This window comes from Dama dama, chromosome 17, assembly GCF_033118175.1.
Source record: "Dama dama isolate Ldn47 chromosome 17, ASM3311817v1, whole genome shotgun sequence".
Lineage (NCBI taxonomy): Eukaryota > Metazoa > Chordata > Mammalia > Artiodactyla > Cervidae > Dama > Dama dama.
The window spans coordinates 45,790,061-45,817,330 of record NC_083697.1 but is presented as its reverse complement, the minus strand read 5'-3'; the positions used below and the strand labels follow the sequence as shown (position 1 = coordinate 45,817,330).

At 38.9% G+C, this 27,270-nt stretch overlaps 1 protein-coding gene across 2 annotated transcripts in view; it reads left to right on the top strand.

Moving 5' to 3' along the window:
- Window positions 1–25,260, top strand: part of KCNIP4 (potassium voltage-gated channel interacting protein 4) — a 550,334-nt gene extending 525,074 nt beyond the window's left edge. For both annotated transcript variants that reach the window (XM_061164773.1, XM_061164772.1), the window contains exons 3-8: window positions 3,571–3,640; window positions 11,632–11,702; window positions 19,617–19,724; window positions 21,558–21,662; window positions 22,314–22,376; window positions 23,848–25,260. In XM_061164773.1, coding sequence (XP_061020756.1) covers window positions 3,571–3,640; window positions 11,632–11,702; window positions 19,617–19,724; window positions 21,558–21,662; window positions 22,314–22,376; window positions 23,848–23,895 — 465 coding nt within the window. In that variant the 3' untranslated portion in view covers window positions 23,896–25,260. The remainder of the gene's footprint in view (window positions 1–3,570; window positions 3,641–11,631; window positions 11,703–19,616; window positions 19,725–21,557; window positions 21,663–22,313; window positions 22,377–23,847) is intronic.
- Window positions 25,261–27,270: the final 2,010 nt, after the last annotated feature.

The following is a 27,270-nucleotide window of genomic DNA, read 5'->3' as shown; positions in this document are numbered from 1 at the left end:
ATGCTGTCTAGGTTGGTCATAACTTTCCTTCCAAGGAGTAAGCGTCTTTTCATTTCATGGCTGCAATCACCATCTGCAGTGATTTTGGAGCCCCCAGAAATAAAGTCTGTCACTCTTTCCACTGTTTCCCCCATCTATTTGCCATGAAATGACGGGACCAGATGTCATGATCTTAGTTTTCACTCCTGGATTATTTTTATCATCTTATTTATTGTTTTTTACCTTTCTTCTTCCAACTGGATGCAGGTCTCATGAAGACAAGACATTTAACTTATTATTACTGCTGCCTAATTTCTTAGAAAAGTTCCTAGAATAATAGACCTACAGTGTGTATGGGCTAAAGCTGTAAATCAATGTAATAAATAAAAGATGAAAAAAGACAAATTAGCTTGCTGAGTCTTACCACCCTAGAACTTGACCGGGAGTTTTCAGTTGGCAGAGAAAGGAGTTCGTCTGACCCAGACATATGATTAAACATAAAGCAAACACATATGAGACTGTCAATTTCTGCATTTCAATTAACATTATAAGATATATCTATCAAATGCATCTAGAGACTAAAGACAGCTGACAAGTTTGCTAACTGCAGGTATCCCAACACTTCCCATCTTTGTCTCTTGCTAGAGTCATTTGAACTCTGAGGCAAGTGCCTAGTTTTGACCTTGCATATATTCGCCACCTGATGGCAGACAACCATCTATTTGCTCTCTCCTCACTATCCCCAGCAGGTGGCTCAGAGATAAATAGCCAATAAATCACAATTTCCATGCATGAGAGGGTCTAACTACAAAGTGCTTATTTGCTCTTAAAATTGGTTCTGTTGCTGCCAACTAGATAAAGTCATTTAGTCAAAACTTTTGAGTGATGAACTATATACACACCATCTTCTTTCCTCTTGGAGTTGTAACTCTTGATTGTTCATTTATTTATGTACTAGTCAGGATTTTCCAGAGAAACAAAGCCAATAGATGTGTATATATACTGAAACTCATTTATTTAAACAATTGGCTCATATGATTGTGAAGGCTTAGCCAGTCCAGAATCTGATGGAAGAGGGAGACAAGCTAGAGATTCAGGAACTCAGGAAGGAAATGCAGTTCAAGTTCAAAGGCTATCTGGTGTATAACCAAGAAAAACCAGTGTTGCCTATCAGGTCCCAAGACTGGAAAATTCTCTTTTGCCTTGGAGAGATTAGCCTTTTGTTCTATTCAGGTCTACAAATGATTAGGTAAGGCCTACTCATATGCTTCCCTGGTGGTTCAGAGGTTAAAGCATCTGCCTGCAATGCGGGAGACCTGGGTTTGATGCCTGGGTCAGGAAGATCCCCTGGAGAAGGAAATGGCAACCCACTCCAGTATTCTTGCCTGGAGAATCCCATGGACAGAGGAGCCTGGTGGGCTACAGTCCATGGGGTCGAAAAGAGTTGGACATGACTGAGTGATTCACTTCACTTCACTTCACTTCACTCATATGCTGGAGGGTAATTTCTTTTACTCAAAATCCACCAATTTAAATGTAAATCTCATTCAAAAACACCCTTATAGAAAGATCCAGAATAATGTTTGACCAAATAACTGGGCATCATGGCCCAGACAAATTGACATATAAAAGTAAACATCATAATTTGCTTGCTTGGGTTTTTTTTTTTTTTTTTTTCCCTAATTTGTTTCTGGCTGTCTTTCCTTTGCTGCAATTCTCTTAGGTCCTCAGGGTCATTATTTCCACGAGGCTTATTTCATACAAAACCTTGTGACAATCTGGAAAGTTTCAAGCTCACATTCCAGTTCTTCCACTGGATCTCTGAGTAACAAGGCACTTGACCACAGAACCTAGTTCCTTTTCAGTGAATGGAGATGTCTATGCCATTATAATAATCAAATGGGAAAAATACACATTGACAAGCCTGTAAACACAAGCTTCACATTGGCAACTATTATTTGAAGCTGTGTTAATGTATCAAAGGTACAACCTTTCAAACCAACAAAGAAGAAAAGAGAAAATTCCTCATGTGAAGCACGTGACAGTCGTGAGTAACTGAGTTATTAGAAAAAGGACACATCAAATTAATACATCAAGTTTATTCATGAGGGAACAATGATTTTAAGAGTTAAGAGTTTTTAAAGACCACAAATGATTTTTGAAGATCCCAGAAACAGCCTCAAATTTAAAGTACATAGACTATCCATGTCTAACGTCAGGGGAATTAGCATACCTCTGATTCTCCCCCAGTGAATCTTGGAGATGCTGGTAGCCTGGGGGGTTCTGTGAGAACTGAAGTGAGGGAACTTACGGAAAATGGGCCTGTTCCTGAAAAGCTACTCAGAAGGACCCGACAGAACTTATCAGTTCCCCACCTTCCGTGTATAGTTAGCATCCCACTTGTGGTTTGATGTCAAATTACTTTGTGATTGTCAGTCTTCACTGTTCCAGGGATCTCTCCCGTTCAGATTCCTGACCAGGTTGTTTTTGAAACTCCAAAGAGTGAAAGCATTTTTTTGCCCTTACATCAGCATCAAGTCCCCTTGATTAGTCCTCACCTCAGCATAAAGGCAGACCTTATATGGCACTGGGCTTCCCTGGTGACGCAGAGAGTAAAGAATCTGCCTGCAATACAGGAGACTGGATTCTATCCCTGGGTTGGGAAGATCCCCTGGAGAAGGGAGTGGCTACCCACTCCAGTGTTCTTGCCTGGAAAATTCCATGGACAGAGGAGCCTGGCGGGCCACAGTCCATGGGGTCACAAAGAGATGGACACGACTAGGCAACTAACACTTTCACTTTCACTTTGGATGGCATTTTAGATTTCAGCTCCTTTTATAGAAAATTTCAATTTCAGAGGGGTACCTTTGCTCTCTGGCCCCATCAAGTCAATAATCCAACATTAATGGTATTCATTATCAGTATCCATCAGTCTTAAATAACTCCAACCACGGGACAAAGGTGGGAATTCATTACATTCAGGCCTCCTCCTTTTACACCCTCTTCTTCAGAACTTAAAAAAATCTTGGGGTCTTTCCTTACTCAGGTGACTTATTTCTACCCTTGTTATCATGCAGTCCGGAGCAATCTGTTAACAGAAGTTAGTAGTTATTCCTGTTGGAGGCTTGTGGGGCCACCTTAGACCCAAGAGAGCACACCATTTTCACACTAAACTAAAGATGATGTGTGTCCAGCACATCTGCAGAGGACACGACATGAAGGTCCAGTCAAGACCATACCAGAAACCTCTTGCAGTATTCTCTCTGAATGAAAAACAAATGTCCTCCTACCCATTGATAACATATATACATGTTCTTAAAAAACAACGTGTGTTTTTTAATGTGTCAGACAAGCTGTGATGCTGATACTATGCAAAGATTTTTACATCAGCAACTTTCTTTCATCCTATGAGAACTGGAACAAAGAGAAGTTTATAGTGCACTTTTATTCTTTGTGTGATAATGGATGGATGGATGGATGGATAACTTTCTTGGTTCAGCTCTGCACAGTAGACAGTTCGACCTCAAAATGTGCAGAAAAATCTGTTTTATGAACACTTTGCTCATATTGCTTCTCTCCCACTTTCTCTAGGAATGTCCCAGCGGGGTTGTTAATGAAGATACCTTCAAAGAGATTTACTCGCAGTTCTTTCCACAGGGAGGTAGGTACAAATGTGAACCAGTGAACGTACTTTCAGCTAGAATTATGCTTGCAGTCTTGAGTTTGGTTTAATCTTTCATGGCATGACTCTACAGTTTTCATCTTTACATCCAAAAATTAATACACAGCATGCTGCACATGTGATTCTCAATACATCATAAACGTGAGTTACTTACAAATTATCAAATATCTGAGAGTTCACTCTTCAGCTGAATACAAGTAGTATTATCGAGTGCCTGTTGCCACATCCCTCAAATGCATGGCGCTTTCTGACTATGATGGATGGGTCCTGAAAGCCGAAAAGCTTTTCATATGCATTACAATGTCTCATTCTCCCAACTTTCAAAATTAGAAAGTGTAATTATCCTCAATTTTTTGGATCTGAAATCTGGGGCTTAGAGAAGCTAAATGTTTTGCTCAGGGTCATACATCCACTGAAATGGCAGATCTAGGTTAGAATCCCCTGTGGCTCAAATGATAATCTGCCTGCAGTGCAGGAGACTCGGGTTTGACCCCTGAGTCAGGATGATCCTCTAGAGAAAGGAATGGCTACCCATTCCCGTATTCTTGCCTGGAGAACCCTGTGGACAGATGATCCTGGCGGGCTATCGTCCATAGCATTGCAAAGCGTCAGACATGACTGAGCAACTAACTACTACTAGGTTAGAACCCAGATGTTCCTGGAGTCTTATCTAGGCTCTCTGCTGCTCCTTTCTGCTCTTCCTCTCTCTTTCAGAAACTCTTCACTATCATCCCTCTCCCCCGCATCTAAGAAAATCAGTACCACTCTAGACATTATTTTAACTGGGAAGAAAACAAAGAGAGCATAATGACAATGTGTACCTACTAGAGAAGAGTGAAGAGCTACATTTGCCAGTGGAACTTGCAGCCTCCCCTTTGCTCACTCGGCAGGATGCCCAGCTCCAACTTGTCCCGCCACCTTGCCTGTTTCCAGCCGTGTGTTGGGTGTCGATGACGCCAGGGGAGAGAGCCTGCCCCAGAGAATGGTAGAGCCTCGTGCTGCGTGTGGGCAGTGCCAGCATGAAAAGTAAACGTGAAGACGGGAGTTAGCAGCATAATATTATGAGAACACAATGTAGGCCCAATTAGACCAGCTGAATGACAGGGAGGACATGAAAAAGAATCAGTCCAGATAAACCGAACCTGAGCATCAGGCATCTAATACCTGTCTGGCCCTGACCTGTGTTACCCATCACCTCCCAACAACGCTAGCTCCGATTCTCCCTATCCATACACGTGGAAACCAAGGCGCACAGAAATCCATCCATTTCCCAGCCATCATCTTTTTACTTCTTTCCCACTTAAAAGATTCACTGTCATCTGATGCCCAAATCACTGCAGTGTTCTCCAAGGTAGTCTCGCTGATCCCCTCTTTCTTACTCCCCCACCATCGTTTATTCTCACATGAGCCAGAGTTATCCTGGTAAAATATAGGTTGCATCACTGCTCTGCCCAGAATCTTCCACCCACTCAGAGCAAAAGCCACAGTCACCGTCTCCTGTTCTCTCTCTGCCTCGTCCTTCACCAACCCTCCCTTTTGCTCACCTCATTCCAGCCTCCCTGGCCTCTTGCCCTTCCTCCAGCACACCAGTCCTTTTGTTGTTTCTGAGCATTTTTTTCATTATTATTAAAAAAAAAAATTTTGACTGCACTGCACCAGCATATGGGATCTTATTCCCCACCCCCTCCAGAGATCAAACCCGTACCCCCAGCAGTGGAAGGGCAGAGCCCTAACCACTGGACCACCAGGGAAGTCCTGCCTCTGGGCCTTTGAATTCATTTTTCTCTCTGTCTGGAATCCCCCTTCTCCTAAACATCCATCTCAATATCTCATCACCTCTGCTTTCATTCAAATGCCACCTTCTCGGTGAGGCTTCCTCTGGTCACCCTGGCTTAAACCTCAACCCCTTAAACATCCCCCATGCCGTTTTCCTGCTTTAGCTTTCTCTTTAGTTCTCAAGAGCATCTAATAATGTATAATTTATTTATTTTTGTTGTTGTTTACTGTCTCTTTTTCCACTAAAATGTCATCTCCAAGGGAACGGAATTTTTTTTCTGTTTTGCTCACTGCTATATCCACAGGTCATGGAATACCGAGGGACAAATAGTCATGCTAATACTGCAAAAAAGAGTGAATATGTGGATAAGTGAATGACATCTACCTCATCATGGGGTGATACCTGCAAAGGCATTTTTAATGGATACAACACTTGAATATTAATTATTTCATACAAAAACTCAATTCACTTTTGGCTTTATGTATTTCAGTAGGTTAAAGACAATTTTGTGCATGGATTATCAAAATAGAAATTCTCCCTTAAAATGGACTTTTCAAAGAATTTAATAAAAATTCTGAGAAAACAAGCAGTGACCCATTATTACATGAATTTGCATATGTCATGGGTGACAACTCCCCCCAGCCCGTCTTGTTACTAACCACCCACAGACAGGTATTGGGTCTGATGCCAGGCTTGTAATAGGTCTATTGTCTGCATTAATAATGAATTTAGAATACATTTGTTTAATAAATATTTCTAAATTATTAAAAACCATGGAATTTTTTAAAAGAATGATGTTTACTATAAACTGTCTGCCAATGTATTTATAGGCATTAATATCAAAGCCCTTAGCACAAATGGAAATCTTTTAGCTATTTTTTGATTATCTCAAATGAAAGTTATTACATACTACAAATTGGATACAACTTCACATTAAAAATGTATCTGTATCTGAAAAATAACATTTCAACATTAGAGAACGTCTACTTAAGCATAATCATTTGCAAGGGAATCTTGTTACAAAATCCAAAGGGATTTGCGGAAAAATCACTTTTGTACTCTTAAAAATCCTTTGAATATTCATGTTAATTGAATGCATAAATCTAAAAGCATCCAGCATTACTGAAGAAAATGAAATATTTTAAAGAATGATGACTTGCAATTTTAAAAATTAATATCATGCATGCAAATTGTATCTTGCAGTGCCGCTAGAAAAGAGAAAATGTCCTAAGAAAGAATGTATTTTCTGGTGGCAGTCAAATCCCTGTTAGGACATCCTCACACTTTTATGAAGTCGTTTATTTAGTCTGATGGCCTGAAAGCAACAGATGTCTCTCATTAGGAGTCGTAGCAATGATGGGACCATAAATCACAATGTCTCACCATTTCCTCCAGAAAGAGACTTTGTCTTATTGCCAGAATCTCCTGCAGTTTATACTGTGTCAGGCTCTTGAGTTTTCTCTACGGCTTAGCAGGATGGTTTACCAAGCACAACTTGTTTGGAGTTCTGGATATCAGCACAGCTGAACTGAACAGAGGCTTCCTGTTTGTAGGGGATAAAGTATGTCTCCTATAAAACAAGCCAAGAGGAAACCGCATTACCTATATCATTGCAGCAATGTTTTCCAATGCCTCCTACAGGGAAGCCTTAGCTTAGGAGCTCTTAAGGCATTTTTAAAGCTCATGAAACTTACAGTCTCCTGGTTTACCCCTGCTTGTGTTGTAGGAATTTTGCACTTACTTTGACTATATGAGGCACCTGATCAACAGTTATTGAAGGAATGAGTTTCAATCAGAAGAATCTAAACAAGTATTTATTGAACATCCATGTGTAAGGCACTTGAGGCATTTAGATGAGTTTTATGGACATAAAGATTTAAGTACTTTTTCCCAAATGACTACATCCACTGAATACACTTCTATTTCTAGGAATTTTCAGGGTGCTTTACAGGGGACATAGTGAACAGAAACTACCACTCATGTAGGAAGTGAACCCTCCTTACTGCAGTCACAGTGCCTTGAATTGTATATCCAAATGCATTGAACTAACTCTGTATCGTGTGAATGAATTCAGGTGCGAGTAGGGGATGGTGGCGGGAAGAAAGAAATCAACCAGATTGATTTTAACCCGCAGACCTGGAACATGATAACCAAGTGCATTTGTTCAAATATTCTGAAATATATGTATCAGTGGCCTTTCCAACCAAGGGATTAGTTGATATTATCACTGTTGTCTGGGCATAGTTGAGTTAAAGGCACTAGACTAAGTCAAGAGTCCTGAGTTTATGGATAGACTTTGCCAGCGCCAAGATGTGTGACTTAAACAGTTTATTTCTCTGGGCCTCAGGTTGTTCATTTACCAAATGTGGAACAGAAGAATCCTCAAGTTTTCTTTCTAGTCTAACATTCTTTCTTTTATTTTTGGTGGGGGGGGGGGCTGTGCCACATGACTTCCAGGGTCTTCATTTCCCGCAGGGATTGAACCCAGCCCTTCAGCAGTGAAAGCCTGAAATCCTATCCAGTGGACCACCAGGGAATTCCCTAATATCCTGTATTTATAAGAGTAAGTGTTGAAATGTCTTGATTTCATCACTGACTCTACCATTGGCTAACTAGCTGACCACAGCTACTATCCCTAACATTACCTACACCCATTTTCCACTTTTGTTAAATGTAGATAAATAGCTAAATGGTATGGAAGATCTAGTCTGAGACTCCATCAATTTTGTCCCCATCTGTAAAATTTCAACATTTAAATTTCAGCTTCATAAGTAAAAGTATGAGAAACTGAACAAAGTCAGCATAGGAAATTCAGTAACTTTTCATTGTTTGGAGGGAGTTGTGGTCAGAGGAGACATGTCAGGTCACACAGGAAGAACAAAGACCATTGTTACATATTTTGAACCCCAAACTGTACTGAAATCTAGACTGCAGAATGCCAGTTACTCATCCTTTTAGCAGATGTTTACTGAGTATTTAAGAAGATAGTCAGATGAAATCAGACTGAGATCCTTTTGTGGACAGTTTCCTTTTTCTCTGCAGAATCCATTTCTATGCCCAGCAGACACTTCCAATGCCTTAGCTCTTTCCTCTCACCCCATTAAAGCTAGCAGCATCATTCTCCTTCTTTAAAAACTTTCACTATCTTCAAATGCCTGCTGAAGAACTTCAAGCTTTGTCAGAACCTCAATGCTTTTCATGACATAATGATACTAGTCTTCACTGAGCATGAAGTGTTAGTCACACAGTTATGTCTGACTCTTTGCGACCCCCTGTACTGTAGCTCGCAAATGTATCTCCATTGCAGTCCATGGAATTCTCCAGGCAAGAATACAAGAATGAGTAGCTATTCCCTCCTCCAGGGGGTCTTCTTGACCCAGGGATTGAATTTGTGTCTCCTGCATTACAGGTAGATTCTTTACCATCTGAGTCACCAGGGAAAACTGAAGCGTGAAGTTCCATTAAATTAGTTCAGACCCTTTCACAATAGAGATTTCATACACACACATGCACACACACACACACGCACACACACACACACACACACACAATAGGAACTTTTTCAGATGGAATATATTAAATCTGTAAAAACAAATATCACATTTATTTGAGGTGGTTCAAGTGAGAGTGACTAGTCTATGAAAGAATAACAATGATAACTGATATTTAGTGAACATTTAACATTTGCCTAAGACTGTTCTAAGAACTTGAATGTAGTATCTCATTTAATGTCTTCATGACAACTCTATGGCATACACATTGTTATCATTGTGTAGGTGAGGAAACTGAGTTACAGAGAGGTTAAACAATTTGCTATGGCCACATGATTAATAGTTGGTTGAGCTGAGATTCAAATTCGGGCCATCTGAGAGATGATACCATCTCTCCGCCTGGTATCTCCCATCTAGGCTGGAAAACTGGCTTCACTTCCAGGAAACTTGCCAAGATACATTTAGAGGAATGGGATGCCCTCTGAACCACATTAGGGCAAACCCTGAGAGTGTGGGTCCCATAGATCAAGGTTTAAACCAAACAACCCCATCTGAAAAGAATGGTAATTATTATATGCCTATGTTATCTTGGCATTTTAAATTTTTAAAAGTTGCCAGTATTGTTTGTTCTGAGCCTTATATTCATGGTGAGTTCTGCTTGCTAAGGTAAAGGCACTTACCCTGACTATATAAAGTAACAAAATATCTGCTTAATGAGCTCATTTAAAATAGGCAAAATCCCTTTTTTTTAACCCCAAAGATAAGTATAACATTCCATCTATCAACTCATATCTCCATAGGGCACTAAATAGTTCAAGAAGTCTATGTAAAATATTGCTGAGAGCAGAACATGTTCGTAAATTAAAAAAAAAAAATAGCCTGACAATTCTTGATAATTCTAATGGAACTTCCCAACAATTGCATTAAATTGATTGCAATTAAAATCCTGGCTCCACACCCAAAAGGGTTTCTCCCTGCAACTCGTCAACACCAGATGGACATCCACTCTACTTAGAGTCCTTTCACGTACTACTTAGGTCCAGTTGTGGTGTCTGTTTGGTTCATTGAAAACATATTAATTCATATGTTTAAAGATAAGTGGCTCCTCATATATTTTGGAGAAGGAAATGGAAAACCATTCCAATATTCTTGCCTGGAGAATCCCATGGACAGAGGAGCCTGGCAGGCTACAGTCCATGGGGTCGCAAGAATTGGACGTGACTTAGTGACTAAACCACCATATCAAATTTAAAGGTAAGAGATGAAACACAATGTCACCATTATTTTGAGAAATTGAGTGTATGGTTTACCTCATGAAATACATGGCCTTCAAGAGAGTTAACCAGCAGGGTGAAGCAGTCAGGAAAAACAATGCCCACAAAAGCCATGGATGCCTGCAACGTAGGAGAGGAGTCTGCACAACTTCTGATCTCCTTTATCTGGAAAGAGCAATTCTCTACTGCTTCTATGGCTTAGTCTCTTGACAGCCTTCAAAGAGCAATTCATAAAGTAAAAGGCGAACAGAAGTTTTGTTAAATCCCAATAAAAATAAAGGATAAAAGTTATAAAATAGAAATAGATGCGATTTTAAACAAAAGATAAAAGGCTAGAGCCAATGATCTAAAAGGTTACTATTTTTTAATATAAAAAAGGTTAAGATAAAAGGCTAGAACCCATGAGATGAAACATTTAAAATAATCACATAAATTTGATCAAGGGTCAAGCACAAAGGGACTTAAAAATGAAAATTGTGCACTAAGGAAAGAAAACAATAAAATATATATATATATATATAATACTTTTCAAATAAAAGGGAGAAAGTTCAGAGATTAGGGAGACAAAGGAAAAAAGGGAAGAGGAAGGAAAGAAAATTAGAGGGAAATAACATACTAGAAGCATATTCAGAGGAAGTGCTGGATTTCAGAGAACTTCAGTGTCCTTAGGCATTGTGTGACCCTAGGACAAGCAGTCTACCATTGCCCAGAGCCTCAATCCCACCCAGGACCCAGGCAAAAAAGAGCGCCCCACTGCTTGCAACTGGGAAACTTTAGGACCACACAATCCATTTAAACATGGCCACAGAAACTTCCTAAATCACTCGTTTCTACTTCATCAGGCAGCCTTACTGGCTATGGGCTAGCATGGCGTTCTGGTCAGAAAGACTTAAGTGACGTTTCACTCTACTGCTAATGGACTATGTAGCTTTGGGCAAGTTTTTCAACTTCTCTGAATCCCAGTATCCTTATCTGGGTTGTAAAATGATGAACTAATAATTATACCACCAGTAACAGCAATTCATCTGTGTCTCATTATTAGTATTTTCTTATTTCACTTCTTTTAGAGATAGTCCCTGCCAAGCACTAATCAATGTCTATATTTGTCTCGCTTAAGCCTCACACCCACCTAAGGTAACATTAGTCATCCCAGTGTCAGTAGCATCACCAAAGACTCCTGTGTATTCTGAAAAATTCCATCCAGAAACTTAGAGAGCTTCTGTCACCATTGGTCTCTATAGGTAACTCACGCCTATAAACCTCAGATTACAACCCTCTACTGAGAGAGGACGGGCTGCTAGGAAGAAAGCAAAGAAACCACAAGTCAAAGTATATTCTCCTGAGTAAAAGAGGCTTGGACATGCTATCTCAGTCTTTTGTAGGATATTGAAATGCTAACTTACCATTATTTTATTTCCAACATTTCAGACTCTACAACATATGCGCATTTTCTGTTCAATGCATTTGATACGGACCACAATGGAGCAGTAAGTTTTGAGGTAAGTCTTAGGGTTTGTGTGTGTGTGTGTGTGTGTGTGTTTTTAATAATGCTTTGACTTTGGATACACTGAAAGGGATTTAGTGCTGTTAGGGTGAAAATTTGACTTTGGTGGTATAATATTTTTTTTTGCTTTTTGAGCCTTTTATTTCTTTAATATTGTTGTATTAAGAATACTCAACAAGAGTGAACATCTTTGTCTTGCTGCTAATACTAGAGAAAAAGTTTTCCATTTTCTCCACTGAGTGTGATGTTAGCTGTGGCCTTTTCATATATTGCCTTTGCTGAGGTGAGTGAGTGATAGTTGCTCAGTCATGCCTGACTCTTTGCAACCCCATGGACTATAGCCTGTCAGGGTCCTCTGTTCATGGAATTCTCCAGGCAAGATTACTGAAGTGGGTTGCCATTTCCTTCTCCATACTTTCCTTCTATTTCCAGTTTGTTGGCAGTATATATCTTGAAAGGGTATTGAACTTGTCAAACGTTTTTTCTGCATCTATTGAGATGATAAGATGTGTATCCTTAATTCTGTCAATATGGAATATTATATTACTTGATTTTTATGTATTGATTCACCTTTCCATCCCCAGGGATAAATTCTACTTTGTCATGGAGTATGATCATTGTAATGTGCTCTTGGATTTGGTTTGCTAGTGTTTTGTTGAGGATTTTTGCATCTGTGCGTATCAGGAATATTGGCCTGTAATTTTCTTTTGATTTTTTGTCTGGCTTTGGCACCAGGGTAAGGCTGGCCTAATTTGGAAGTGTTTCTTCCACATCAATTTTTTGGAACAGTTTGAAAAGGGTTGGTGTTCGTTCTTTAAATATTTGGCAGAATTCACCAGTGAAGCCATCTGCTGCTAGGCTTGTCTCTTTGGGGATGTCTGTGATTACTGAATCAATTTCCTAGTTATATATCTGTTCATACTTTCTATTTCTTCATGATTCAGTCTTGGTAAGCTATCTAGGAATTTTATTAATAGCTCTTTTAAATATCCTTTTATTTAAAAACTGGTAATCTAGCAAGTATATGTTTCTGGAAGTTCTGTGAGCTGCTCTAGCAAATGACTTGAAGCCAAGTAAAGGTTTGTTGGAAATTCCAATCTGTAGCCCATTGGTTAGAAGCATGGGTGACAACCTATAGTGCAGTAGCATCTGAAGTTGGGGGCCAGGAAGGGGCTGTCATGTAGAATCTGGCTCTATCTCCAGGAAGAAAGTATCAGAAGTCAGTTGAATTGTAAGACATCTGGTGTTGGAGATTACTTGATTACATCTGGTGTTGGAGTGAGGAAATCCCCACTCACACACTGGAATTGTGTGCAGAATTGTTAATATGTGTCATGGGAACCAGACAATTTAGAAGGTATGCATTTTTTAAAATTGGGAAGAGTGCATCTTGCACATGAACAGAAATTTCAGTGAGTGTCAGAATAAAGGAAAGCAGATGATGGTGTGGAATCAACAGGGAAGGGTACTAGTGGGCTGTATCAGAGAAGCCCGCCCATGGACCTGAGCAACTCGGTCTGAAGGACAAGCAGAAGCTGCTAAAGAGGATAAGGGCTCAGGATGGGGAGCAGAGGGGAGTGAGGCGGAGGCCTGGAAATGAAGAGAAAACATTTAAGTCACCTAGAAGATGAAACGCAAAAGGGGGAGAGTGACAGGAAAGCTGGGTAAGGAGGCCAAGGGCAGATCTCCACACATCTGAGGCAGGATGCCAAGGAGGCTGAACTGCAGGAGGTGAGGAGCAAGATAAGAATTGAAGAATTTTCAGCAGGGAAGTTAAGGTATGTTCCTAGAAACAAAAAGTCCAATTAGCAGCTCTTTATCCCCAGAGTTCAGACAGGGGCTGATGTCAGCTGGATCTACAGTGAAGGCATTGGAGAGAAGGAGGTGACAAGCTCAGGAGATATAAAAATTAAATTGGCACACTAACATCTCAACACTTTGAGGCGCCAGGATGACAAAAGGGGGCACAAACTCCTGAGAGGTCATTCAGTCCGTGGCCCTGGGGCAGAGTGAGCAGAGTACCTCCTCACACACTAGATGCTCACACAGGTTGAACGCTACTGAAATGATGATTCTGGGCCAGGAAACTCCGTGAGTCATCTCACAACGTAACCAAGAAAAATCACTGACTAAATAAGAGGAGAAGCTGGCAGCGGCTCAGCAAAGGTGTGGACCAAGAAGCCAGCAGTGGTCCATGGATTGACCCCGATGCGACAACAGCAGTTAGTGAAGAAGACGTGAGTCTATCATAGGTACCCGTCCCCTGTCACATGTCTTCCACTTTGGCAGCCGATGATCACCTGTACCAATATTGTATTAGTGTTTGCTGCACTTTACCAACAAGATTAATTCCAGCACGGCCTTAGTTTAGCCATAACATAGAAATCAAACGTTCCAGTTCACCTAATAAAATCTTTCATAGCTAGGGTAGGAGTAAGGCAAAGACTGCTAGTGATTTCATTACTTAAAATTACTTACATATTAGAAATGTACCATCAATTACTCATAGCACATTGTATCCAATTTCACATGTAAATTTAGTCTGGTGTTAATGATATGAGACCATGCCTAATGTTGCTATTATAATATTTATGTAATATTCATCATAGTAATTGTGATGAATGCTGATGATAATTTGGGAAATTAGTTGTAATGACTATATACTATAAGCATGTTGGTAAAAAATGTCTTTTTAGAGACAAACTAATGGATGAATTAATAAATGTTAAATCAAAATCAAATTTAAAACTAGGCTATTGTAGTTATTTTTCTAAATTGAATAGCTACGTGAAAAGTCTCTAGAAAGTAGAAATGATTAAGAAATGAACATATTTTGACTGGCAGTAGATCCTGGGAGGTACAGCAGAAACAATCCTGATGCAAGATAAAGGGAAATGGAAGTTTTCTACTTAATTTGCTTAAACCCAAAGGGTGGAGTGTATAAGACAGGAGGGGCCCTGTCTTGGGCCAGATATGACTGGAGCTAAAAATCCCTTTGCCATCAAGTGGTTGAGACCCTGTGAGATCCTCTGAGCCTTAGTGTTCCTTTCTGTGAAACACCAGCAAACAAAGCTACTTCATAGGATAATAGGATGACAAAGTGATGTCACTGAAGGGCTTGGCTGAGTGCCTGGAACCAAATATGTGCTCAACATTTATTAGATATTAACCACAGCAGGTACTACAAAGGAAAGTTTTTCCAACGAAGCCAGTTAAGAATGACACTGGTCATTTTATTACTCAGTGATCTTACAATGAACACATTTAAGCACGGACCAGATGATCACTCTGTCTGCAATGCTGTGAGAAATAGTTCTGCATCTGATTATAAAACAAGCACTTATTTTGTGTCAGTCACTGTACTAAGTATGTGAAAATAACATTAAAAATAGTATTAATAATACCTACATACAATAAGACTAGCTGACGTGTTTAGCACTCTTTCTGAGTCAGGCATTATGATGAATGAATTACACATAGTAACTTATTCTTCATAGGTATGATTATTGTCATTTTAGCAAATTAGGAAAGAGATTCACAGAGAACTAAAGCAACCTTCCCAAGGTCACACAGCTAGAAAGTAGGAGAGTCAGGATTCAAACTCAAGCAGTCTGGCCCAGCATACATCTCTTAGCAATTGTGCTATCCTGCCAGTTCAGTTCTTTTCAGTCACTCAGTCATATCCTACTTTTTGAGACCCCCATGGACTGCAACACACCAGGCTTCCCTATCCATCACCAACTCCTGAAGCTTGCTCAAACTCATGTCCATCGAGTTGGTGATGCCATCCAACCATCCCATCCTCTGTTATCCTCTTCTCCTCCTGCCTTCAATCTTTCGCAGTATCACGGTCTTTTCCAATGAGTCAGTTCTTTGCATCAGGTGGCCAAAGTATTGGAGTTTCAGCTTCAGCATCAGTCCTTCCAATAAATATTCAGGACTGATTTCCTTTAGAATAGACTGCAGTCTATTCGTGCTGTCCAAGGGACTCTCAAGAGTCTTCTCCAACACCAAAGTTCAAAAGCATCAGTTCTTTGGCACTCAGTTTTCTTTATAGTCCAACTCTCACATCCATACATGACTACTAGAAAAACCATAGCTTTGACCAGATGGACCTTTGTTGGCAAAGTAATGTCTCTGCTTTTTAACATGCTGTCTAGGTTGGTCATAACTTTTTTTCCAAGGAGCAAGCATCTTTTAATTTCATGGCTGCAATCACCATCTGCAGTTATTTTGGAGCCCAAAAAAATAGTCTGTCACTGTTTCCATTGTTTCCCCATCTATTTGCCATGATGTGATGGGACCGGATGCCGTGATCTTTGTTTTTTGAATGTTGAGTTTTAAGCCAACTTTTTCACGCTCCTCTTTCACTTTCATCAAGAGGCGTTTTAGTTCCTCTTCACTTCCTGCCATAAGGGTGGTGTCATCTGCGCATCTGAGGTTATTGGTATTTCTCCCAGCAATCTTGATTCCAGCTTGTGCTTCATCCAGCCCGGCCAACAAGGCACATATAGATTCCCAGTCCCTCACCCGAATTCCTTACAGCCAGCTGAATTTGTCATTCAGAGTCTTGCAGATTTTAGACACATAACACTGTGCATATACTCTTTATTATTAATGTCTCCTGCAGGATCTGCAGTATGCTATAATCAACTGTGTAACATTTGTACAGTAAAACTATTTTTGTTCAGTTGCTAAGATATGTCTGACTCTTTGCAACCCTGTGGACTGCAACACGCCAGCCATCTTCTGGAGTTTGCTCAAACTCATGTCCATTGAGTCAGTGGTGCCATCCAACCATCTCATCCTCTGTCATCCCCTTCTCCTCCTCCCTTCAACCTTTCCCAGCATCAGGGTCTTTTCCAATGAGAAGACTCTCCGCATCAGGTGGCCAAAGTATTGGAGTGTCAACTTTGGCGTCATTCCTGCCAATGAATTTTCAGGGTTTATTTCTTTTAGGTTTGACTGGTTAGATCTCCTTGCTGTCTCAACAATAAATGTAGCAGAGAGTGCTACTGATCCAAAGTCCATGCATTCTGCTTTAAGATCACATGATCAGTCCATATTCCCAGCCTCTCCTCCTTCCCAGATAGGTGGGGCCAAGACTGAATTTCAACCAATGGGAGTGGTTGAAGTGGTGGGAGTGACCACAGCTCCTCTCTCTTCCCATCTGTGGAGACCGTGAGGTTACATATTTCAGTTTGCCTTGGAGCAAAGAATCCTGGATCTCTGTTATGACTGCACAGAACAGAACACCATCCTCACTCATATTTCACTGCATGTGAGTGATAAATAAGCTTATATTGTGTCAAGCTACTATGACTTGGAAATATTAAAGTAGGATTTAATGTCTTTTGATTAAAGTGATTGATAACACATAATAGGTGATTAGTGATAAACAGATAAATAGACGCTAGAATAGTTTCATGTCATTTCAGTTCAGATTTTGGCATTAAATGAGTTCTGGCACCAAAATTCACCACCACCCCTATCTTCCCAATAAAGGTTCTTCTTTTTCAGTTTATAAAAAATATTGTTGGATGGGAGTGGTGAGTTGCGGATAAAAAAATAAAGGCCTGTATTACTTGCCACATGTTAGAGATGAGGAGTTCCAGACTTAAGAGATGTTAAGTGATTTGCCCAAAGTCATACAGTTAATGAGTGGCAGAACCAGAATTGAACCCCAGCTCTACCTAAGGCTCTAAAACTTATGGTGAATATGACATAAACAAAGAGACATGAAGTAAAAGGCTGACAAATTCTAGAATATAAAAACCAAAAGATGCCTACTCAACAGAGAATCAGTGTAATAAAAAGAAAGAAATGACAAACTGGGAAACAAAATATGTGAAGATATATTCCAGACCAGGGATAGTTTTACTAATACGTGAAGAGTTTCTATAAATCAAGACATTTCCAAAAACTGCTCAAATTTATTCACCTAATGAATACAAATTTTAGTAACCTGAGACAGAAATATTAATCTACAAGATTGAGAAAGATCAGAACTGTAATCCATATAGTATTGACAAGCTATAATTTTCTTATGCATAGATTTTGAAAAGAGAATTGGAGGGGCAATTTGAAAATAAGTATATAACATTTATCAATGTTCAAATCTTTTGACCGAGAGGTTCCACCTCTAGGAACTGCAGATATACTTATTCAGTATATATATTATGTATATATAAAGTCACTCTGTAGCTTTCTTTATAATAAGACTGGAAATCTTTAATAATTCATCCATAGGATATTGGCTAAATAAATTATGGTTTATTCATATGTATGCAATGATGAAAAAGACAGGAATTATTTCCAAGTTTTATTGCTAAGTTTTTAAAACACACACACACACACACACAAAGCAGCCTGTTATACTATCATTTTTGTAAAAGGAGAAGAAATAGATACTTAAATAAATATGTCTTATACTTGTATATGCATAAAAATTCTTCAAAAGTAGAAGGTACTAATGTCAGTTGGCTAGAGGAAAGAAATAGGGTGGATGGGGTCCAGAATTGGAAGATTTTTCATGAAACTTCTTATATATTTTTACATTTTTAATTACATGAATGTCACCCATCTTTAAAAAAAAATTGTAAAGAAGTTGAGACAGGAAAACAAGTACAAAATGTTGGAATGTAAAAATGTAGAGCAAGACTACAACTTTGCCCAGAGTCCACTCCTGGAATTCCCTTCTGCTCTTTCATTCCTACCTGACAACGGATTGTCAATTCCATGTGAACTCAGAATCCACCATATTGTGATGTTAACCCTGCCAGCTGAGCAACAAGTATATGTGAACTTGACAGAGTTAATCTGGATTGTCTGCAATTCAATCAAACCTGCCTAACCTTGAAGTTGACTGAGGGTTCCATTTACTTGACAAATACATAGCCACTGTCCTTGCCACACAGTTATAAGCAGCTTAATTCTTTTAATCCTCATAAAAATTTTTGAGAAGTTAGATACGGTAATCTCCACTCATGAAAACTGAGATTAAAGGATGTCAAGTTGTCTGAGAGAACAGTTATCAGGTGATACAGCTGGAATCTGAATTCAGGCTGCCCGGCTTCTAGCTCTGTGCTCTTAGCCATTGCCCACAACTTGATTTCTAAGTAAAGGCTTCACTTGGCCCATATCTTAAAGACAATCCACATCTCTTGTTAACCAATCTTATCCATGGGAAGCGTGTTATGTATGTGCTTGTATTTTAAAAGATACATTGTCATTAGATTCTTTTCAGTAAAAGATTATGCACTTGTAGTAGGAAGTAAGACCACTTAAACACTTGCTTATGGGTCTTGCTTTTGGGTGTCTGTTTTGACACAATTTCCGATTGACTTAAGTCACAGTTTTCAATTAGAAAATGAGAATGTTGGGCTTCCCTGGTGGCTCAGTGGTAAAGAATCTGCCTGTCAATGCAGGAGACACAGGATCGATCCCTGGCCTGGGTAGATCCCATATGTCTTGGAGCAACTAAACCAGTGAGCCACAGCTATTGAACCTGTGCTCCAGAGCCCAGGAACCCCAACTACTGAAGCCTCTGTGCCCTAGAGACACAAGAGAAGCCACTGCAATGAGAAGCCTGCGCGCTGTAACAAGGAGTAGGCCCACTTGCCACTAGTAGAGAAAAGCATGTGCAGCAAGGAAGACTCACGCAAGGAAAATAAATACATAAATAAATATAGTTATTTTTTAAAAAGTGAAATGTTAAACCTAAGGGGTGTTTATGCCCACAAAGAATGCTGGGAAAAGATGATCAGGAATTCATGAACCATTTTGCTAAGTAAATGGTTCCAAATCCAGAGGTCTGAAAGCTTTACTTGTACCATTTGACAAAGAATTTTATTAGAGTTTGTTTTTATTTAGAAATTCTATATCAAATTGTATTTTTATTTCTTTTTAGGATTTCATCAAGGGTCTTTCTATTTTGCTTCGGGGGACAGTACAAGAAAAACTCAACTGGGCGTTTAATTTGTACGACATAAATAAAGATGGCTACATCACTAAAGAAGTAAGAAATGCCTCACCAACACAGCTAGCCTTTGGACCATTTTCATTTTTTAACTTGAAATGCTAAATGATTGCAATTATCATTCTAAAATCACCTTTTTAGGAATCTAACATATTTTCTGTGGTGGTAGAGAAATATACTGATGAAAAATTTGGAATGGGTAGAAATAGCTTATTGTTAATCTCCAAAGTTATTATAAAACACAGGATTACATATTGATTTCTAATAGCATTTTAATAAACACTATACATGGAATAAAGAGAGTGGTTGGAATGAGATTGGAAGAAAATATATCCAAACCATGTTAGAATATTTGGCCTGTAACCTCTTTTTCTCCCATATAATATTGTCCACATGGGAACAGAGGCAATTTTAACATTGTGTGAATTATGTAGTGACCTGTATTATGTGGGAAGTGACCTAAGGCAACAGTAGGGTTTCAAATACATTTCCAGGTGGGCTAATCTAAGGAAAAAGGCTCACAGACCAAAATAGGATGTGCATATCAAACGGCTGATAACTAATTTAAAACAAATGAGAAGTAAGTGGGGAAGGATGGGATAAGATAACAAATTGAGGATAGAGTGAAGGTAGGTTGAAGGACCATATTACCTGAATCCTGGATGTGATTCAATGTCTACATGTTCTTTCTCTCACTAGCTTTCCCCAGAGTTGTGTTTTGAGCATGAGGCTCCTCAAATAGAAGGTCTCCTGGGACAAACATTGACTAGCTCTGTCCAAGATACAGGGACAAGTTCACCTGACCACAGTTATAATGTAACAATTAACCTGATCAATGTCCATGGGTTTTGTATTTGTTGAGCAGAGGACACATGGGCCAGAATGGATCTCATGAATGGGTGGCTGAATTAAGACCTCATGAGTATTAAGTATTCAGGTACATTGAGCATGTCTCCTGGATACTTACTGCCTCTTGTATGTTTGGTATACAACAAACATTTAGTAGTACTCAGATGTCTCCAGGATATTAGGTATCTCTTGGTCTTTTCTGTGTTTAACACAAACGTGCTGTTCTTACCACTTATATCTTACACATCTCATGAATGCTATATTAAACAATCTTCCACTCAAACCATAGGGGTTCACCTATGGTTTACAAACTACAAATTTTATCATTTAAAATGGAATTGAATACTGTCAAAAGTAGAAGTATATTACATGCTTAATCCAGATTCTTATGTGGAAACTTCGAAAAGAAGAAAACAAGTATGAACAATAAAACTGAATGTCTATGTCAACTAGATTTTTTTTTTCACTAAGACTGGAAATCACAAATCAAAAACTAGATTTGGTTTTAATAAAAATTAAAACATCAAAGCATTTCCAGCATAATATTTTGACTAATCCACATATGACTTTAAAGTCACAATAGGAAAAACACATGGAAAACCCTAATAAGCTCTGAGACTTATCAGTTAGTTTTAGTATAATTCTCATGATGTGGAATATATTTTATCCTCAGTAAATGGAAATTGATAGTCAACATATAAAATATATAATAAGCCTATAATGCAAAGATAGCCTGTGTGAAGTTGTATGGAAGCCCAAATATTACACCAGGGTGTTTTCTGATCATGTTAGATATACAGGAATTTACTTCATCTTGAAACCAAGATCAGACTTGATTCTTACATTCTGATTCTGCTATTTTTAAGGCATAAGGCTATTCCTCTGGGACAACCAAGATATTTAATGAAGAATCAACAAAAAATTAAAACTTTGAAACTGAGTAGGAATAACCTGTCAAGGCTTCTCAGAGTGGTTTCTTTTCACATCATTTGTGGCCTCACGTAACTGCCTTTTCCTTTTCAGGAAATGCTTGATATAATGAAAGCAATATATGATATGATGGGTAAATGTACATATCCTGTCCTCAAAGAAGATGCTCCCAGACAACATGTTGAAACATTTTTCCAGGTAGGAATGCAATAGAGAGAGAATGAAATTAAAAGCAAATTTCCTGATGTTTGCAAAGCATCATGACAATTCAAAAGAATGTAAAGGAAAATAATTTTTTACTGAAAGTGACAAAACTATAGAATATTTACCATTCAATTATGGAATAGTACCATTATTAATTTAGCAATTTTGGTTTTGAATTTATCATAATATTGATAATTCCACTTACTGAACTCATTCACCATATCCTCAATAGAACACTAAGATAAGCAAGCAATTGCCATGTCTCATATGTTTTGGGATGTTTGTTTTCATTCATTTCTCATTAAGACTCTATGAGGTTATTTATATCCTCATTAGCCCCATGTTACAGATGAGAAAATCAAGGTTCTATAAGTCAAATTGCCTGAACTCTATGGTAGCTGGAGGGTAGGGTTTTACTAGAACAGAGAGACTCTAGATCTGCACCACATTCTATTAAAAAGGCAACAGCCTAAAATCTGTCAGCCTTATATGAGTCTTATCACCAAGAAACTACTAGAAGCAGTTTCTCCTCATAAAATAAGCAGCTGGGCTTTCTTTTCATCTGCTTCAGCTTGTTCAGTTCAGGAGTGAGGGTATTGAGGGGTATGTCTGAGTAAAGTTTTTTGTTCTGTAATTCCCTAACAGAAAATGGACAAAAACAAAGATGGAGTCGTTACCATAGATGAATTCATCGAAAGTTGTCAAAAAGTAAGTAATGATAGCAAAAGAACTATCCCTTTTGCTTTCTTAACAGCTGGACTGAGCACTGTCAGCTAGCCACCACTAACTGAGCTAAGTGTAAAGGTCATATGCCTAAAATCATCGCTTCTACACAACTGAGATGCAACAAGCTTACCGCTGAAAACAATCACTGATTTACACATTCTATTAGTCAACACACCCTGAGGCAGGCCATGAGGGAAGCCCTGGAGAGATGGTTGTACGAGTGTGTTTTTGCTCTTCAAATACTTTGGAATATTCATCATTGAGGACAAAACATATGTGAGATTTGAATTGCTGTTTCCCCAGAACTAGAATATAATGTATATCTTGTCTATCATATCCTCCAGAGATTTAGGATTCCAGTATGGCCAACAGTGTATCACTGACCAAATTTATATCCAATCTCTAATATAAACACTGTTGCTTCAGTGTATGTGAACAAGATGTCTTTGGCTGAACAAAATAGTTCAGTCACAAGATTAAACAGCAGAAAATCCTCCCTGAGGGAAAGTCCATGCAGTCCTCTACCATCTGGTGGCAGACACCTAGAATTATTTGACTTCCTATGTGGGTAGAACAATTAAGAGTTTTAAAAATAATTTTAGAGACAAAAGTTTGCTGGTGTTTTACTCTTTCTCATTATTTTCAAACTGATATACTTTCCCTTTCCTGATGCCTACTTGTTTTTCAACTCATATTTCAATGTCATGGTCTCTCTGAATTAACTTGGTGACATCAATCTGCTAATGGAGGTGTTGTTTGGCTTCCGGAAGAGCATGTCATCAGTTCTGCTACCATTTTCCATTACTATAAATGGTCACAATCTCCAAGTACCCCATCATGCCCAGTCTGTCCCCTTAAGTTTCAAAGGAACGAACTAAACTGCAGATACTGGTCAATGGTTTCTTCCAAACAATCCTTTCCCTGGCATTGAGAGACCATTCATTTTTAAATGTCCCTAAAGGTCACGGAGATTTATCTCTAATAGACTCAGAAGGACAGCTGTAATTACTGCCAGCCCATCTCCTAAATCCCAACTTCCAATCTTCATGAAGTGGACTCTTAGCTCACACACAAACTCTGTCTCCTTCCATTTGTACAAGTCCCTGTGATTTGGCCTCTGATGACCAGATATGGCAGTCTGGATTGCTCACTTTGGATACGCTCTGTGCTACCTCTCCAGTTTCCGTACTGGCATTCCAATTGGAGAAATATCCTCCCTTAACACCAAGTCAGAGTTAAATAGGTCTTTAAAGCCTAGTGGACTCAGCAAAACATAAAACGGGTTCTCCACATATCAGCATGGAAAATGGATAGAAGCGTACTTACATTTGCAGACACAGTATTTGAACATTTGGCACAGGAGGTTGGTGGGGGTTGGGGATCCTTAGGGGCAAAATAGTGCACTTTCCTTTACAGATATGGTGAATTTAATGCCACTGTTTCTCCCTTACAGGACGAAAACATCATGCGCTCCATGCAGCTCTTCGAAAATGTGATTTAACTTGTTAAATACATCCTCAAACAGACAAACGTGAAAGATTCTATCACACAAAGCTGGAGCTACCACTTTTAGCATAGATTGCTCAGCTTTACAATGAGGCATATTATGCAAACAAGCTTTGTTTTAATATAAAGCAACCCCCAAAAGATTTGAGTTTTCCATTTATAAATCTGCATCCTTTTCATAATGCCACTGAGTCCATGGGATGTTCTAAGTCATTTCATACCCTGTGAATATTCAAAAGGAATAGAATCTGGCATATAGTTTTATTCATTCTTTAGCCATGTGATTATTGAAGCTTTCACATTATTGGTGATTTTAAAATATCAGTGTTTTTTGCTACTCACGTGTATGTATTCAGCCCCAGGATTTTAAATGGTTTTCTAAATACTAGCATCTGTACTTAATTTCCAGCTATTAGTTTCCATGTTTGAATACTGTAATTCCAGTTATACTTTAAGTAAACAAGATTACTATAATTGGAAAAATAAAAACAAACACACACACATAGTCCCAGTTTCTCTGGATTTGCTGCCTTCTGTTAAGACATTCATCTGGCATTTTTTATAACGTGAAACAAATTAGTTTATCACCAGATGTCAGCATATGCCTAATACAGCTTATTTAATAAGCACTTCTCAATTTTTCATAATACACATTATAGCCAAGGCCTACATGATATATGTAATTTTGGATTTGTTCAATCCTATAAGTTGACTGTTTTCTGTCACTAAGCGGAAGTCCAAGAAGGTGTGAAACAAAGCAAGGATGTCCACAGGCTTATGAAAAGGGTCAGGACATCTGTCCTCTAGTCCATGGCAAGGCTTAGCAAGTTCATTCTTAACCACGTTCAAGGCCTATTCCATTCTGACTCCCTCCTGGCAACTTTACATTATGTGCCATTCAGGGACAAAGAAATCTTGGCTACCCCAATGCCTACTAGGTACAAACAGCAAGAATTCACTTTGAAAGCACCACTGATTCCATTATATTAAGCACTAGAATACCCAAATTTAGTAGAAAATGAATATAAATGCTAAGCGACTCCTCTGGATTGTATTATGATTTAGCTCATCATAAAACTCCAATCATTCAGATTATTTTTAATGACCTTAAGCCAAAATTGTAAAGCTGCCACAGTATTACTAAAGATACACACACCTTCCTTGTTTTGCAGAAATATCACCAAGATCAAGAGGCTAGAGTAGGTGGAAATTTGCAACTGTCTCTGCAACACTAAATCAGGTATCTATTCTGGTGTAGACATAGGATGTGGAAAGCTGCCCTACTATCACCAGTGTAGAGATGGAGAGTAGTACAATACATGTACACTGAACTTGGCCATCGCGTGCTTGTGTAAACTCAATGTGCACATTTTGTATTTCAAAAAGAAAAAATAAAAGCAAATAAAATGTTTATAGCTCTACTATGTTATAGGCCTTTATTTCAATAAATTTTATAATTACTAAACACATCAAGTTTTTCTTATGGGATTTTCTAAACTGTAGAGATCTTGGTCTCTGGGTGGTGCTAAAGTGCAAGGAAGAAGAGTCAGAGCAAGGCCAGCGGGCAGGCAGGCATGTGAACTGATGGGACCTGAGGATGTGATGAGGGTAGAGACTTGAGGGAAGAACGGGTGAGGCAGGGGACTAGGAAGGACAGGAGATCTATGGGAGAAGGAACATTTCTGCAGTTACAACTCTTTAGAAGTTACTTAGCTTTTATTTTTTTATTATTTTTTGCATTTTATTTATTTCTTAATATAAATTTATTTATTTTAATTGGAAGCTAATTATTTTACAATATTGTAGTGCTTTTGCCATACATTGACATGAATCCACCACGGGTGTACATGTGTTCCCCAAATTACATCTGAGAGATTGCACCTGAAATGAGAATTATTTACACAAAGAGATCACTCCACACATCTGAGGGATGGAATAAAGAAAGGGTGAACATCCTTCTGAGATAGAATGTGAAACTGTGAACATGCTCAATCGTGTCCAACTCTGTGATCCCAAGACTGTTGCCTACCAGGCTCCTCTGTCCATGGGACTCTCCAGGCAAGAATACTGGAGTGAGTAGTCATTCCCTTCTCCAGGGGATCGTCCCAACCCAGGGATCGAATCTGGGTCTCCTGCATTGCAGGCAGATTCTTTACTGTCTGAGCCTCCAGAGAAGCTCCTGGGATGGAGCTGCTGCTCTAATCTCCATCTCTTCAGAAGGCTCAGTCAGCCTTGGACTTGGTGTCCTTGGACACCCTAGGACTCAGGGTCCTAAGGCTCTCCTCCTGCCCAGAAGATGGAGGGTCTCCTTGTTTCCTGTTTCTCTCCCTCTATTCCTTTCTCTGTAGAAAGATCTAGAATCAGATGCTATCACATCAACACTCAGAACTACACTTATAAGTAATTCTTTAATAGCTTTTTCAACTAAGCTAATTGTTAAACATAAGCAAGCACAACAAAATAACTGAATACACGTAAGAGTTTTAAGATTTTAATTTCTGAATATCTTCATGTACTGAATAGCAGTATTTTCAAACTATGAAATAAACATATATTTACTTAAATACAATTAACACCTAAATTTAGGTAGTTTTAATGAGTTGTAATAAACAACCATACTTTTTTTTTTTTTTTTTCTTTTCATTTGCTTTTATTTTTGGTCACATTCTACCCCTTGCAGGATCTCAGTGTCCCCAAACAGGTGCCTAGAGTCTTAACCACAGGACTGCCAAAGGAGTCCTTCAAAGTTTTTCTTGATGTCTGTTGAAGAAGGGACACAGAGCTCACATGGAGATGCCATCACGTGGACAGTGTGAAAAACTAGCCCCTTATACAGAGTGAAGTAAGCCAGAAAGATAAAGAACATTACAGCATACTAACACATATATATGGAATTTAGAAAGATGGTAACGATAACCCTATATGCAAAACAGAAAAAGAGACACAGAAATACAGAACAGACTTTTGAACTCTGTGGGAGAATGTGAGGGTGGGATGTTTCGAAAGAACAGCATGTATACTATCTATGGTGAAACAGATCACCAGCCCAGGTGGGATGCATGAGACAAGTGCTCCGGCCTGGTGCACTGGGAAGACCCAGAGGAATCGGGTGGAGAGGGAGGTGGGAGCGGGGATTGGGATGGGGAATACGTGTAAATCCATGGCTGACTCATATCAATGTATGACAAAACCCACTGAAATGTTGTGAAGTGATTGGCCTCCAACTAATAAAAAAATAAATAAATAAAACAACCATACTTAAAAGAGAATTTACACATTAAAAATCTTTTTCTTAAAGTAGAATACTCTGGAAAGAAATTTTTTCCAAACTTCCTACATTATAAAATACATACTTACAAACAATATAATT